Source organism: Mustela erminea, chromosome 1, assembly GCF_009829155.1.
Source record: "Mustela erminea isolate mMusErm1 chromosome 1, mMusErm1.Pri, whole genome shotgun sequence".
In the NCBI taxonomy this organism is placed as follows: Eukaryota; Metazoa; Chordata; class Mammalia; order Carnivora; family Mustelidae; genus Mustela; species Mustela erminea.
The window spans coordinates 11,787,831-11,803,292 of record NC_045614.1 but is presented as its reverse complement, the minus strand read 5'-3'; the positions used below and the strand labels follow the sequence as shown (position 1 = coordinate 11,803,292).

The 15,462-nt window shown below is 40.1% G+C and overlaps 1 protein-coding gene and 1 pseudogene across 1 annotated transcript; one reads left to right on the top strand and one right to left on the bottom strand.

The window, feature by feature from the left end:
• Positions 1 to 692: 692 nt before the first annotated feature.
• On the bottom strand, positions 693 to 1,876 carry LOC116568281 (annotated as a pseudogene).
• Positions 1,877 to 6,737: 4,861 nt separating this feature from the next.
• Positions 6,738 to 7,670, top strand: LOC116568273 (olfactory receptor 7A17-like). The gene has a single exon (XM_032303819.1). It carries the CDS (start codon positions 6,738 to 6,740, stop codon positions 7,668 to 7,670), a length of 933 nt encoding a protein of 310 aa, XP_032159710.1.
• Positions 7,671 to 15,462: the final 7,792 nt, after the last annotated feature.

Sequence of the window (15,462 nt, the reverse complement as noted above, 5' to 3'; positions counted from 1 at the left end):
TATTTGGTTAGGTTTATTCCTAGGTATCTTATGGTTTTTGGTGCTGTCTTAAATGGAATCAATTCCTTAACTTCTCTTTCTTCAGTCACATTGTTAGTGGTTAGAAATGCAACTGATCCCTGCGCACTGATTTTATATCTTGCCATGTTGCTGAATTGCTGTATGAGTTCTAGCAATTTTGGAGTGGGGTCTTTTGTGTTTTCTGCATAAAGTATCATGTCATCTGAGAAGAGTGAGAGTTTCACTTCTTTGCCAATTTGAATACATTTTATTTCTTTTTGTTGTCTGATTGCTGAGGCTAGAACTTCTCATACTATTTTGGACAATAGTGTTGAGAGTGGGTATCCCTATCTTGTTTCTGACTTAAAGGAAAAGCTTTCAGTCTTCCCCATTGAGAATAATATTTCCTGTGGGATTTTCATAGATGGCTTTTATGATATAAAGGTATGTTCCCTCCATCCCTACACTGTGAAGAGGTTTAATCAAGAAGGGATGTTATATTTTTTCAAATACATTTTCTTAATCAATTGCGAGAATCATGTTTCCATTCTTTCTTTTTTTTTTTCATTTTAAAGAGTTTTATTACATGATGTTAATATTCAGGACACTTCAGAGCACCTTAACTTCTACTCAGATTTTTGGTAACTGGTTTTAAAGTGTTACTTGAGTATTTTTCTCATACTGGTTTTTAGTCAAAAGTACTACTTAGTGATTGTTTAAGAAATGTTAATTTGATTAAACAGTTTATCCTTAATAACCTGAGATACCAATCCATGGATAGCTTCTATGGTAGTTTTGCAGCTGTCTCTTGTAGCTTTGGCAAGTTTGTCTTCTGACTTTCTGTGATGTGTTTCTAAACCCAACATGAAACTACCTCATCCCAGCTGGGCTTCTGACAGTTCTAATTTTTCAGACAAATCAAAGACCTGACCAGTGGTATAGTCTGCATAAGTAAGCAAACTAGAGGAACTCAGCATATTCACCCAGTATTTATTCCACAAAAGCTCAAGCAATTTGCAATCCAATGAGGATTTGAAATATGAGATTTCTAAGGCATAATATTGTTCGCAATGTACACCAAAGTCTTCAATTTTATTAAGTGGGATAGTCTGGTACTCAGAAGGTCCTTCATCAGGGGGTTTGTAGCCCTTTGGGTATGTCCTAAAGGCTCCAAGATTCACTTTCCCTGCAGATATTGTTCTTGTTGTGTCATTTACTACTGCTACAAATGGTTCCTGGAACTGCTGATTGAGCATCTGAGTACTAACATCAATCCCAGAAAGCCAGCAGCTACAGCCAGGATGGCTGTGATACCAGCCAATTGCATTTTCAAGGCGGCCAACCTGTTTGGCGTTTTCTATATATGCAGCCATGTACTCATATGCAGCAGCCTGAGCATTTACTCGGGTTTCAGTGCCCTCCACCGGCAAAGCAAAACTGTTCATAATGATCATGGTTTCACTGTCCACCTTTCACCCAAGCCCATGTCCACCGTCCCCCAAGGCCCATCACTTCTAATTTGCCTCCCGATCTGGCATACATCACCATTTTCAGTAGAGCCAATGCTGAGATTTTTGCAGTACTTAAAGTAATGGTGGTTCTTAGTCCAGGGCTTCGACGCCAGTATTTCTTGCTGTTGTTTCTTGTCGTATTTGTAGATTTCATCGATACTCTGGGCTTCCTGCATGTTGTTGGCCAATTCCCAGGTTTTCTGAACCATACCACTCCCGGACGCTGCCAGTGTCGAGGAATCGGAGAAGTTGTCACCTCCACAACCGAGCCACAACTTTACCTCACTAAGTTCTTGGGTGTGGGCTTCTGACCCTTCCCACCACAGGTACAAACTCGTACTAGTCTCTCGAGGCAGCCATGCCATTCTTTCTTTTATTAATGTGATGTATCATGTTGATTGATTTGGAAATGTTGAACCACCCTTGCAGTTCAGAAATAAATCAAACTTTTTTCCTGATGAATAATCCTTTTTACATACCATTGGATCCTACTGGCTAGTATCTTGTTAAGCATTTTGTCATCCATTGGTCTATAATTCTCCTTTACTATGAGGTCTTTGGTTTTGGGATCAAGGTAATGCTGGCCTCGTAGAACAAGTTTGGAAATTTTCCTTTCATTTCCATTTTTTGAAACAGCTTTAGAAGAATAGGTATCATTTATTCTTTAAATGTTTGGTAGAATTCCCTTGGGAAGCTATCTGGCCTTGATTTCATGTTTGCCATGAGATTTTTGATTATTGCTTCAATTTCCCTTCTGGTTATTGGGTCTGTTGAGGTTCTCTATTTCTTTGTGTTTTAGTTTAGGTAGTTTATAAGTCCTAGGAATGCATCCATTTCTTCCAGATTACCTGATTTATTGACATATAGTTGCCTATAATATTTTCTTAAAGTTGTTTGTATTTCCTTGGTGTTGGCTGTGATCCTTTCTCATTCATGATTTTGTTTGTTTGGGTCGTTTCTCTTCTTTTTGATAAGTATGGCTAGGGGTTTATCTATTTTATTGATTCTTTCATAGAACCATCTCTTAGTTTTATTGATCTGTTCTACTTTTTTTTTGTTTCTATTTAAGTGATTTCTGCTCTAATCATTATTTCTCTTCACCTCCTTGGTTTAGGCTTAATTATCTATTTTTTTTCCATCTCCTTTAGGTATATGGTGTGCTTGTGTATTTGAGACGTTTCTAATTTTTTTTTGAGAAAGGCTTGTATTGCATTGTATTTATTTCTTTTTAAAAAAATTTTTTAAATTTATTTTTTAAATTTCTTTTCAGTGTACCAGAATTCATTGTTTGTGTACGACACCCATTGTTCCATGCAATAGGTGCCCTCCATAATACCCACCACCAGGCTCACCCAAACTCCCACCCCCCTGCCCCTTCAAAACCCTCAGATGGCTTTTCAGAGTCCATAGTCTCTCATGATTCACCTCCCCTTCCAATTTCCCCCAGCTAGCTTCTCCTCTCCATCTCCCCATGTCCTCCGTGTTATTTCTTATGCTTCACAAATAAGTGAAACCATATAATTGACTCTCCCTGCTTGACTTATTTCACGCAGCATAATCTCTTCCAGTCCCGTCCATGTTGATACAAAAGTTGGGTATTCATCATTTCTGATGGAGGCATAATACTCCCTAGTGTGTGTGGAACACATCTTCCTTATCCATTCATCTGTTGAAGGGCATCTTGGTTTTTTCCACAGTTTGGCAACTGTGACCATTGCTGCTATGAACATTGGGGTACAGATGGTTCTCTTTTCAGTACATCTGTGCATTGTACTTCTTAGAACTGTCTCTGCTGTATTTCAAAGGTTTTGAACATTTGTTTTTATTTTCATTTACTTCCATGAATTTTTAAAAATTCTTTAATTTTCTGGTTGACCCATTTGTTCTTCATATTGGTCTTTAACCTCCAAATGTTTGAGTTCCTTCCACATTTCCTCTTGTGATTGATTTCTAGTTTCAAAGCATTGTCCTATGTGAATATGGAGGGAATAATATCAGTCTTTTGGTGTCAATTGAGATCCAATTCATGACCTAGCATGTGATCCATTCTGGAGAATATACCATGTGCATTTGAGAAGAATGTGTATTCTCTTGCTTTTGGATGGAATGTTCTGCATATATCTGTGAAATCCATCTGGTCCAGTGTGTCATTCAAAGCCCTAGTTTCCTTGTAAATCTTGTAAATAATCTTAGATTATTTCTCCATTACTGTGAATGGGGTGTTGAAGTCACCTACTATTCTTTTATTATTCTCAATGTGTTTCCTTTATTTGGTTATTAACTGGTTTGTATAATTTGCTGCTCCCAGTTTAGAAGCATAAATATTTATAATTGTTAGATCTTATTGTTGGATATGCCTTTCAAGTATGATATAGTGTCCCTATTCATTGCTTCATAGAGTCTCTGGTTTAAAATCCAATTTGTCTGATATGAGGATTGCTATCCCAGCTTTCTTTTGAGGTCAATTAACATGATAAATTGTTCTCCACCCCCTTGCTTTCAATATGGATGTGTCTTTAGGTCTCAAATGCTTCTCTTGTAGACAGCATATGGATGAGTCTTGCTTTTTTATCAAATCTGATACCATTTGATTGGAGCACTTAGCCCATTTACATTCAGAGTAATTATTGAAAGACAGGAAATAAGTGCCCTTGTGTTACCTGGAAAGGCTTTGTTTCTGTATACTGTCTCTGTTTCTTTCTTGTTTATGTCACTTTTGTGCTCTCCCTTCATTAACAGGATCTCCTTTAATATTTCTTTCAGGGTTCAATTAGTGGTCACATATTCTTCAAGATTCTGTCTGTCATTCTCTGAGAAAAAAACTGAGGGGTTAAAGGGGAGGGGAGTGAAGGGATGAATAAGTCTGGTCGTGGGTATTAAGGAGGGCATGTATTGCATGTAGTACTGGGTGAGGTATATAAACAATGAATTTTGGAATACTGGGAAAAAAAAGATTCTGTCTGTCCTGGAAGCTCTTTATCTCTCCTTGCATTCTGAATGACAGCCTTCCTGGAGAAAGAATTCATGGTTACATGTTTTTCTCATTTAATACCCTGAATATATCAGGCCAGACCTTTTTGGCCTTCCAGGTCTCTCTGGATAGGTCTGTTCCCAGTCTAATATTTCTACCCCTGTTGGTTAAGAACCTCTGTCTTGAGCTGCTTTCAGGATTTTCTCTTCATCTATGAAAATTGCAAGCTTCACTATTATATGTCAGGGTGTTGATCTTTTTTATTTATCATATTGGGAGGGGCCCTTTCTACCTCTTGGAATTGAATGCCTGTTTCCATCCTTAGATTAGCTAAGTTCTCAGCTATGATTTGCTCAAATATAACTTTTGTCACCATCTCTCCTTTTTCTTCTTCAGAGGCCCATTAACTCTAATATTGTTCCACTTCATGGTATTGCTGTATTCTCAAAGGCTCACCTCATGCTTCATTAGTTGTTTTTTTTCTCTTCCCCTCAGCCTCCTTCATTTCTATCTCATCATCTTTTTTATTTATTTCTTTTCAGCATAACAGTATTCATTGTTTTTGCACCACAAAGTGCTCTATGCAATACGTGCCCTTCCTAACACCCACCACCTGGTTCCCCCAAACTCCCACCCCCTGTCCCTTCAAAACCCTCAGATTGTTTTTCAGAGTCCATAGTCTCTCATGGTTCGCCTCCCCTTCCAATTTACCCTAACTCCCTTCTCCTCACCATTTTCCCTTGTCCTCCATGCTATTTGTTATGCTCCACAAATAAGTGAAACCATATCATAGTTGACTCTCTCTGCTTGACTTATTTCGCTCAGCATAATCTCTTCCAGTCCAGTCCATGTTGCTACAAAAGTTGGATATTTGTCCTTTCTGATGGAGGCATATTACTCCAGAGTGTATATGGACCACATCTTCCTTATCCATTCATCTGTTGAAGGGCATCTTGGTTCTTTCCACAGTTTGGCGACTGTGGCCATTGATGCTATAAACATTGGGGGTACAGATGGCCCTTCTTTTCACTACATCTGTATCTTTGGGGTAAGTACCCGGTAGTGCAATTTCAGGGTCATAGGGAAGCTCGATTTTTAATTTGTTGAGGAATCTCCACACTGTTCAACAAAGAGGCTGCACCAACTTGCATTCCCAAAAACAGTGTAAGAGGGTTCCCTTTTCTCCACATCCTCTCCAACACATGTTGTTTCCTGTCTTGCTAATTTTGGCCATTTCACACATTTCACACATTTCAATGTGTTTTTTTCTTAATCTTTTTTAAAATTAATTTATTTATTTTCAGCATAACAGTATTCATTATTTTTTCACCACACCCAGTGCTCCATACAATCCATGCCCTCTATAATACCCACCACTTGGTACCCCGACCTACCGCCCCCTGCCCCTTCAAAATCCTCGGATTGGTTTTCATGGTCCATAGTCTCTCATGGTTCACCTCCCTTTCCAATTTCCCCCAACTCCCTTCTCCTCTCTATCTCCCCATGTTCTCCATGCTATTTGTTATGCTCCACAAATAAGAGAAACCATATGATAATTGACTCTCTCTGCTTGACTTATTTCACTCAGCATAATCTCTTCCAGTCCTGTCCATGTTGCTACAAAAGTTGGGTATTCACCCTTTCTGATGGAAGCATAATACTCCATAGTGTATATGGACCACAGCTTCCTTATCCATTCATCCGTTGAAGGGCATCTTGGTTCTTTCCACAGTTTGGCGACCGTGGCCATTGCTACTATAAACATTGGGGGTACAGATGGCTCTTCTTTTTACTACATTTGTATCTTTGGGTTAAATACCCAGTAGTGCAATTGCAAGGTCATAGGGAAGTTCTATTTTTAATTTATTGAGGAAACTCCACACTGTTCTCCAAAGAGACTGCACCAACTTGCATTCCCACCAACAGTGTTAAGAGGGCTCCCCTTTCTGCACATCCTCTCTAACACGTTGTTTCCTGTTTTGTTAATTTTGGCCATTCTAACTGGTGTAAGGTGATATCTCAATGTGGTTTTAATTTGAATCTCCCTGAGGGCTAGTGATGATGAACACATTCTTATTCAGAGATGGCATGCAGGTTCCTGAGAGGAGATAGGTTCTACACCCCCCAAAAATGTATATGGATATTCACTTTTGAATGTAAAATAAAAATTGCATAATTTAAATGGTATTTGTAATGTTCATTATTGAGAAAATCAGTGTTGTTATTTTTTATTTCATGGTAGTCACCTCCACCACATGGAACCGGGAAATGATACACAAATTTCAGGATTTCTTCTTCTGGGCTTATCAGAAGATCCAGAACTGCAGCCTCTCATATTTGGACTTTTCCTTTCCATGTACATGATCACTGTGTTTGGAAACCTGCTCATCATCCTGGCTGTCAGGTCAGACTCCCACCTCCACACCCCCATGTACTTCTTCCTCACCAACCTGTCCTTTGTAGACATCTGTTTCACCTCCACTACAGTCCCTAAGATGCTGCAGAACATCCAGACTCAGAGCCAAGTCATAACCTATAGAGGCTGTGTCGCTCAGATATACTTTTTCCTACTCTTCACTGGATTGGATGATTTTCTCCTGACTGTGATGGCCTATGACCGGTTTGTGGCCATCTGTCACCCCCTGCACTACACAGTCATCATGAAACCCACCTACTGTGTACTGCTGGTTCTGGTGTCTTGGATGATGAGTGCCCTGAATTCCTTATTACAAAGTTTAATGGTGTTGTGGTTGTCTTTCTGCAGAGAGGTGGAAGTCTCCCACTTTTTCTGTGAGATCAATCAGGTAGTCCGAATTGCCTGTTCCAGCACCTTACTTAATGACATGATGATGTATTTTGCTGCTGTGCTGCTGGCTGGTGGTCCCCTTGCTGGGATTATTTACTCTTATTCTAAGATCATTTCCTCCATACTTCGTATCTCATCAGCTCAAGGCAAGTATAAAGCATTTTCCACCTGTGCATCTCACCTTTCAGTTGTTTCCTTATTTTATTGTACACTCTTAGGAGTGTACCTTAGTTCTACTTCTCCCCAGAGCTACAACTCAAGTGCAGTAGCCTCGGTGATGTACACAGTGGTCACACCCATGCTGAACCCCTTCATCTACAGCCTGAGAAACAAGGACATAAGGAGGGCTCTGAAAAGAATTTTGGGGGTTCCTGTGATGTAAGAACCAATCATCCTGGAGCTGAAGAAGTGCCCATGATTGCAAGGCTCACAGTCCCAGAGTGAGGACCTTCTATTCTTTGACCAGAGTGGAGAAATAGAATTGCTCCTTCTATTCATTTCTTGGAATTTCCATTAGTTTGAATTCAACTTTTTCACACATTTAAGTAACACACTTTATTAATCCTCTGCTTTATATGATTTTTTCATACATTCCAGTGGTGTTCCAACCTTGGATCACAAATGCCTAGAAATTTCTGCATCTTTCAAGGAGCAAGTTGGATTTCTTCAAACAAATTTCATTTCAAATGACTTATATCATGCCACATAAATTTTCTCTAGATTTCCCAAAAGAATAATCATGAGTTCTATTCCTCATATGGAAAACACTACTTTGGCCACTAAGTTCTTCACATGACTTTATTGTAGAGAAGAATATAAAACAACAGTTCTCCTTAGACTCTGTCAATCTTTTTATATATATGCCTTCACACCTCTTCCTGAGAATGTGGTCCCTAACATTGTTCTGTTTAAGTCTCAGGATCCCGACAGGGATGCTTAGGCTAGGAAAGCCCAGGCACTGCCCTGCATCCGTCTGCTTGTGGAAATTCCCACAAATGCATCCCTGACCAGAGTCTCTGCTGTAGCAACACCAGCCCTTGGGTTCTTAATGTGATTGTAATATGCACTTCAGCAAAACCCATTGGAGAAGTCTAAAAAAACCAGGTTTATTACAGCTCCTGGAGGGCAGAGGCAGAAAGGTCTGGGAGGCAGAGATTCATTGCAGGAGAAAGAAAGAAATTAGGGGGTCCATGAATGGCTAGAGATCCCTAGGTTTTCTCTTTTTTGACCAGTTTAAAACATAAGAGTGAAATTTTGGTACAGAAATGCAAAGGGGGATCACTCATGTTTCAGTTTCCAGGTTACCCAGGGCTTTCTGAAGAGGTACCTAATGGCTGAGGTAGTCTGAGTGCTTACCTGATGATAGTCACACACCTGACAATATGTTTATTCAACATGGTTGTTCTTGAAATGGATGGCTCAGAAATCAAAAGCTTAATATCAGGCACATCCTCTACAAACATGCTGCCATTCTTCTTCTTCTTCTTCTTTTTTTTTTTTAATTTCTTTTCAGTGTAACAGTATTCATTGTTTTTGCACCACACCCAGTGCTCCATGCAATCCATGCCCTCTTAAAACATACAACCTGGCTCCCCCAACCTCCCACCCCTGCAACTTCAAAACCCTCAGGTTGTTTTTCAGAGTCCATAGTCTCTCATGGCTCATCTCCACCTCCAATTTCCCCCAACTCCCTTCGCCTCTCCATCTCCCCATGTCTTCCATGTTATTTGTTATGCACCACAAATAAGTGAAACCATATGATAATTAACTCTCTCTGCTTGACTGATTTCACTCAGCATAATCTCTTCCAGTCCCGTCCATATTGCTACAAAAGTTGGGTATTCACCCTTTCTGATGGAGGCATAATATTCCATAGTGTATATGGACCACATCTTCTTTATCCATTCGTCCATTGAAGGGCATCTTGGTTCTTTCAACAGTTTGGCGACCGTGGCCATTGCTGCTATGAACATTGGGGAACAGATGGCTCTTCTTTTCACTTCATCTGTATCTTTGGGGTAAATACCCAGTAGTGCAATGGCAGGGTCATGGGGAAGCTCTGTTTTTAATTTCTTGAGGAATCTTCACACTATTCTCCCAAGTGGCTGCACCAACTTGCATTCCCACCAACAGTGTAAGAGGGTTCCCCCTTGTTCACATCCTCTCCAACACATGTTGTTTCCTGTCTTGCTAATTTTGGGCATTCTAACTGGTGTAAGGTGGTATCTCAATGTGTTTTTTTTAAATTTATTTTTTATTTATTTTCAGAATAACAGTATTCATTATTTTTGCACCACACCCAGTGCTCCATGCAATCTGTGCCCTCTATAATACCCAACACCTGGTACCCCGATCTCTCACCCCCACCCCTTCAAAACCCTCAGATTGTTTTTCAGAGTCCATAGTCTCTCATGCTTCACCTCCCCTTCCAATTTCCCGCAACTCCCTTCTCCTCTCAAACTCCCCAGTCCTCCATGCTATTTGTTATGCTCCACAAATGTGGTTTTAATTTGAATCTCCCTGATGGCTAGTGATGATGAACATGCTTTCATGTGTCTGAAGCCATTTGTATGTCTTTATTGGAGAAGTGTCTGTTCATGTCTTCTGCCCATTTTTTGATATGATTATCTGTTCTGTGTGTGTTGAGTTTGAGAAGTTCTCTATAGATCCTGGATATCAATCTTTTGTCTGTACTGTCATTTGCAAATATCTTCTCCCATTCTGTGGGTTGCCTCTTTGTTTTGTTGACTGTTTCCTTGGCTGTGCAGAAGCTTTTGATCTTGGTGAAGTTCCCAAAGTTCATTTTCACTTTTGTTTCCTTTGCCTTTGGAGACATATCTTGAAAGAAGTTGCTGTGGCTGATATCGAAGAGATTATTGCCTATGTTCTCCTCTAGGATTCTGATGGATTCCTGTCTCACATTGAGATCTTTTATCCATTTTGAGTTGATATTTGTGTATGGTGTAAGAGAATGGTCAAGTTTCATTCTTCTACATATAGCTGTCCAGTTTTCCCAGCACCATTTATTGAAGAGACTGTCTTTTTTCCCCATTGTATATTTTTTCCTGCTTTGTCGAAGATTATTTGACCATTGAGTTGAGGGTCGATATCTGGGCTCTCTACTCTGTTCCACTGGTCTATGTGTCTGTTTTTAGGCCAGTACCATGCTGTCTTGGTGATCACAGCTTTGTAGTAAAGCTTGAAATCAGGTAGCGTGATGCCCCCAGTTTTATTTTTGTTTTTCAACATTTCCTTAGTGATTCGGGGTCTATTCTGATTCCATACAAATTTTTGGATTATTTGCTCCAGATTTTTGAAAAATACCAGTGGAATTTTGATTGAAATGGCATTAAAAGTAAAGATGGCTCTAGGCAGTATAGACATTTTAACAATGTCTATTCTTCTGATCCAAGAGCTTGGAACGGTCTTCCATCTTTTTGTATCTTCTTCAATTTCTTTCATGAGTGTTCTGTAGTTCTTCGAGTACAGATCCTTTACCTCTATTTTTTTCTCAATTATTTATTTTCAGCATAACAGTATCATTAATTTTTCACCACACCCAGTGTCCATGCAATCTGTGCCCTCTATAATAACCACCACCTGGTACCCCAGCCTCCCAGCCCCCCGCCACTTCAAACCCCTCAGATTGTTTTTCAGAGTCCATAGTCTCTCATGATTCACCTCCCCTTCCAATTTATCCCAACCCCCTTCTCTCTAACTCCCCATGTCCTCTATGCTTTTTGTTATGCTCCACAAATAAGTGAAACCATATGATAATTGACTCTCTCTGCTTGACTTATTTCACTCAGCATAATCTCTTCCAGTCCCGTCCATGTTGCTTCAAAAATTGGGTATTCACCCTTTCTGAAGGAGGCATAATACTCCATAGTGTATATGGACCACATCTTCCTTATCCATTCGTCCATTGAAGGGCATCTTGGTTCTTTCAACAGTTTGGCGACCGTGGCCATTGCTGCTATAAACATTGGGATACAGATGGCCCTTCTTTTTACTCCATCTGTATTTTTGGGGTAAATACCCAGGAGTGCAATGGCAGGGTCATAGGGAAGCTCTATTTTTAATTTCTTGAGGAATCTCCACACTGTTCTCCAAAGAGGCTGCACCAACTTGCATTCCCACCAACAGTGGAAGAGGGTTCTCCTTTCTCCACATCCTCTCCAACACATGTTGTTTCCTCTTTTGTTAATTTTGGCCATTCTAACTGGTGTTAGATGATATCTCAGTGTGGTTTGAATTTGAATCTCCCTGAGGGCTAGTGATGATGAACATTTTTTCATGTGTCTGATAGCCATTTGTATGTCTTGATTGGAGAAGTGTCTGTTCATATCTTCTTCCCATTTTTTGATATGTTTGCCTGTTTCATGTGTGTTGAGTTTGAGGAGTTCATTTTAGATCCTGGATATCAACCTTTTGTCTGTACTGTCATTTGCAAATATCTTCTCCCATTCCGTGGGTTGCCTCTTTGGTTTTTTGACTGTTTCCTTTGCTGTGCAGAAGCTTTTGATTTTGATGAAGTCCCAAAAGTTCATCTTTGCTTTTGTTTCCTTTGCCTTTGGAGACATATCTTGAAAGAAGTTGCTGTGGCTGATTTCGAAGAGATTACTTCCTATGTTCTCCTCTAGGATTCTGATGGATTCCTGTCTCACGTTGAGGTCTTTTATCCATTTTGAGTTTATCTTTGTGTACGGTGTAAGAGAATGGTCGAGTACATTCTTTTTATTTATTTATTTGTCAGAGAGAGAGAGAGAGAGAGAGTGCGTGCACAAGCACAGGAAGACAGAGTGGCAGGCAGAGTCAGAGGAAGAAGCAGGCTCTCTCCAGAGCAAGGAGCCTGATGTGGGACTCGATCCCAGGATGCTGGGATCATGACCTGAGCTGAAGGCAGCTGCATAACCAACTGAGCCACCCAGGCGTCCCGCCTTTGAGTTTTGATGACTGTTTCCATTGCCCTGCAGAAGCTTTTTATCTTGATGAAATCCCAATAGGTCATTTTTGTTTTTGTCTCTCTTGCCTCCCACTACAAGTCTAATAAGACTTGCCACAGCTGAGGTCAAAGTGGTTGCTTTCTATATTCTCCTCTAGGATTTTGATGGATTCCTGTCTCACATCTAGCTCTTTTATCCATTTTGAGTTTATTTTCATGTATGGTGTCAGAAAGTGGTCCAGTTTCTTCTGCATGTGGCTGTCCAGTTTTCCAAACACCATTTTTTGAAGAGATTGTCTTTTTCCCAATTGGACACTCTTTCTTGCTCTGTCAAAGATAAGTTGAACATATATTCCAGGGTCTGTTTCTGGATCCTCTGTTCTATTTCATTGATCTATGTGTCTGTCTTTGTGCCAGTACCATATTGTCTGGATAATTACAACTTTGTAATACAGCTTGAAGTCCAGAAATGTGATGCTTCCAGCTTTGGTTCTTTTTTTGTTTGTTTGTTTAAATATTTGTGTATTTGCTTGAGAGAGAGTGTGTGTGCAAACAAGGGAAGAGGCATAGGGGAAAAGAGAGATAATCCCAAGTAGATGCCCCACTGAGCAAAAAGCCTGACACTGGACTTGATCCCAGGACCTGGACCATGACCTAAGCTGAAACCAAGAGTTGACTGATTAACCAAATGAGCCACCCAGATGCCTCTTCAAATTTTTTTCAACATTACTTGGCCTTTTTGGGGATTTTTCTGGTTCCATACAAATTTCAGAATTTTTTGTTCCAGCTGTGTGCACATCTTGATGGTATTTTGATAGGGATTTCATTGAATCTGTAGAATGCTCTAGGTAGCACGGGCATTTTAAAAATATTTGTTCTTTGAATCCATGAGCATGGAATCTTTTTCCATCTCTTTGTGTCTTCCTCAATGTCTTTCATAAGTGTTCTACAGTTTTCAGGGTACAGATTCTTTACCTCTCTGTTTATTTATTCTTAGGTATCTTATGATTTTTGGTGGAATTGTAAATAGGATCCTTCCTTGATTTCTGTCTCTGCTACCTCGTTATTGGTATATAGAAATGCAACAGACATCTGTGCATCGATTTTATGTCCTGAGACTTTTGCTAAATTCCTATGTGCATTCTACAAATTTTTTGGTGGAGTCTTTGTGTTTTCTACATAGAATATCATGTCTGCAGAGAGTGAATTTTGACTTCTTCCTTGCTGATCAGATGACTTGTATATATATATTTTTTTTCTGATTGCTGAGGTTAGGGCTTCCAGTACTATGTTAAACAACAGTGATGACGGTAGATATCCCTGTCACATTCTTGCCCTTAAGGAAAAAGCTTTCAATTTTCCCCCATTGAGAATGATATGAGCTGTGGGTCTAGCTTATATGGCCTTTTTGATGTTGAGGTATGTTTCTTCTGTTCCTACTGCCTTGAAGGTTTTTATCAAGGAAGGGTGCTGCATTTTGTCAAAACTTTTTTTTTCTGAATCTATTGAAGGGATAATATAGTTCTTATCTTTTCTTTTATTAATGTGGTGTATCATTTTGATTGATTTGGAGATTTTCAACCCCCTTGCAACATAGGAATAAATTCAACTTTGTCATGGTAAATAATTCTTTTTTTTTTTTTAATGTTCCAGTTTTTTTTTTTTTTTCTTTAATGATACCTCCTCATAAGTATGACAGTGAAGAGGTCAGAAGCAGAAGCTGGGTAATAGGCTAGGAGCTGAGTAAGGGAAATTGAAGAATTCATTCCCAACTTATTTTTTAAATTTCTTTTCAGCATAACAGAATTCATTGTTTATGCACCACACCCAGTGCTCCATGCAATACATGCCCTCCTTAACACCCGCCAACTAGCTACCCCAACATCCCACCTCCCTGCACCTTCAAAACCCTCAGATTGTTTTTTAGTGTCCATAGTCTCTCATGGTTCACCTCCCCTTCCAATTTCCCCCAACTACCTTCTCCTCTCCATCTCCCCATGTCCTCCATGTTATTTGTTATGCTCCACAAATAAGTGAAACCATATGATAATTGACTCTCTCTGCTTGACTTATTTCACTCAGCATAATCCCTTCTAGTCCCATCCATGTTGATACAAAAGTTGGGTATTCATCCTTTCTCCCATCCAAGTACTAACCAGGCCCGACCCTGCTTAGCTTCTGAGATCAGACGAGATCAGGCGCGTTCAGGGTGGTATGGCCGTAGATGGTAGTCATCCTTTCTGACGGAGGCATAATACTCCATAGTGTATATGGACCACAGCTTCCTTATCCATTCATCCGTTGAAGGGCATCTTGGTTCGTTCCACAGTTTGGCGATCGTGGCCATTGCTGCTATAAACATTGGGGTACAGATGGCCCTTCTTTTCATGACATCTGTATCTTTGGGGTAAATACCCAGTAGTGCAATGGCAGGGTCATAGGGAAGTTCTATTTCAATTTCTTGAGGAATCTCCACACTGTTCTCCAAAGAGGCTGCACCAACTTGCATTCCTACTAACAGTGTAAGAGGGTTCCCCTTTCTCCACATCCTCTCCAACACATGTTGTTTCCTGTCTTGCTAATTTTGGCCATTCTGACTGAGGTAAGGTGGTATTTCAATGTGGTTTTTTTTTTTTTCCCTTCATTTTTTTTTTTTTATTTCCAGCATAAACAGTATTCATTATTTTTGCACCACACCCCGTGCTCCATGCAATCCGTGCCCTCTATAATGCCCACCACCTGGTACCCCAACCTCCCACCCCCCGTCCCTTCAAAACCCTCAGATTGTTTTTCAGAGTCCATAGTCTCTCATGGTTCACCTCCCCTTCCAATTTCCCCCAACTCCCTTCTCCTCTCTAACACCACTTGTCCTCCATGCTATTTGTTATGCTCCACAAATAAGTAAAACCATATGATAATTGACTCTCTCTGCTTGACTGATTTCACTCAGCATAATCTCTTCCAGCACCGTTCATGTTGCTACAAAAGTTGGGTATTCATCCTTTCTGATGGAGGCATAATACTCTATCCCCAGGGGTACAGGTCTGTGAATCACCAGGTTTACACACTTCCCAGCACTCACCAAAGCACATACCCTCCCCAATGTCCATAATCCCACCCCCTTCTCCCAAACCCCCTCCCCCCAGCAACCCTCAGTTTGTTTTGTGAGATTAAAAGTCACTTATGGTTTGTCTCCCTCCCAATCCCATCTTGTTTCATTTATTCTTCT

Bases quoted from the DNA above. Each gene is read 5' to 3' on its own strand.
- LOC116568273 (XM_032303819.1), top strand. From the start codon at position 6,738: ATGGAACCGGGAAATGATACACAAATTTCAGGATTTCTTCTTCTGGGC.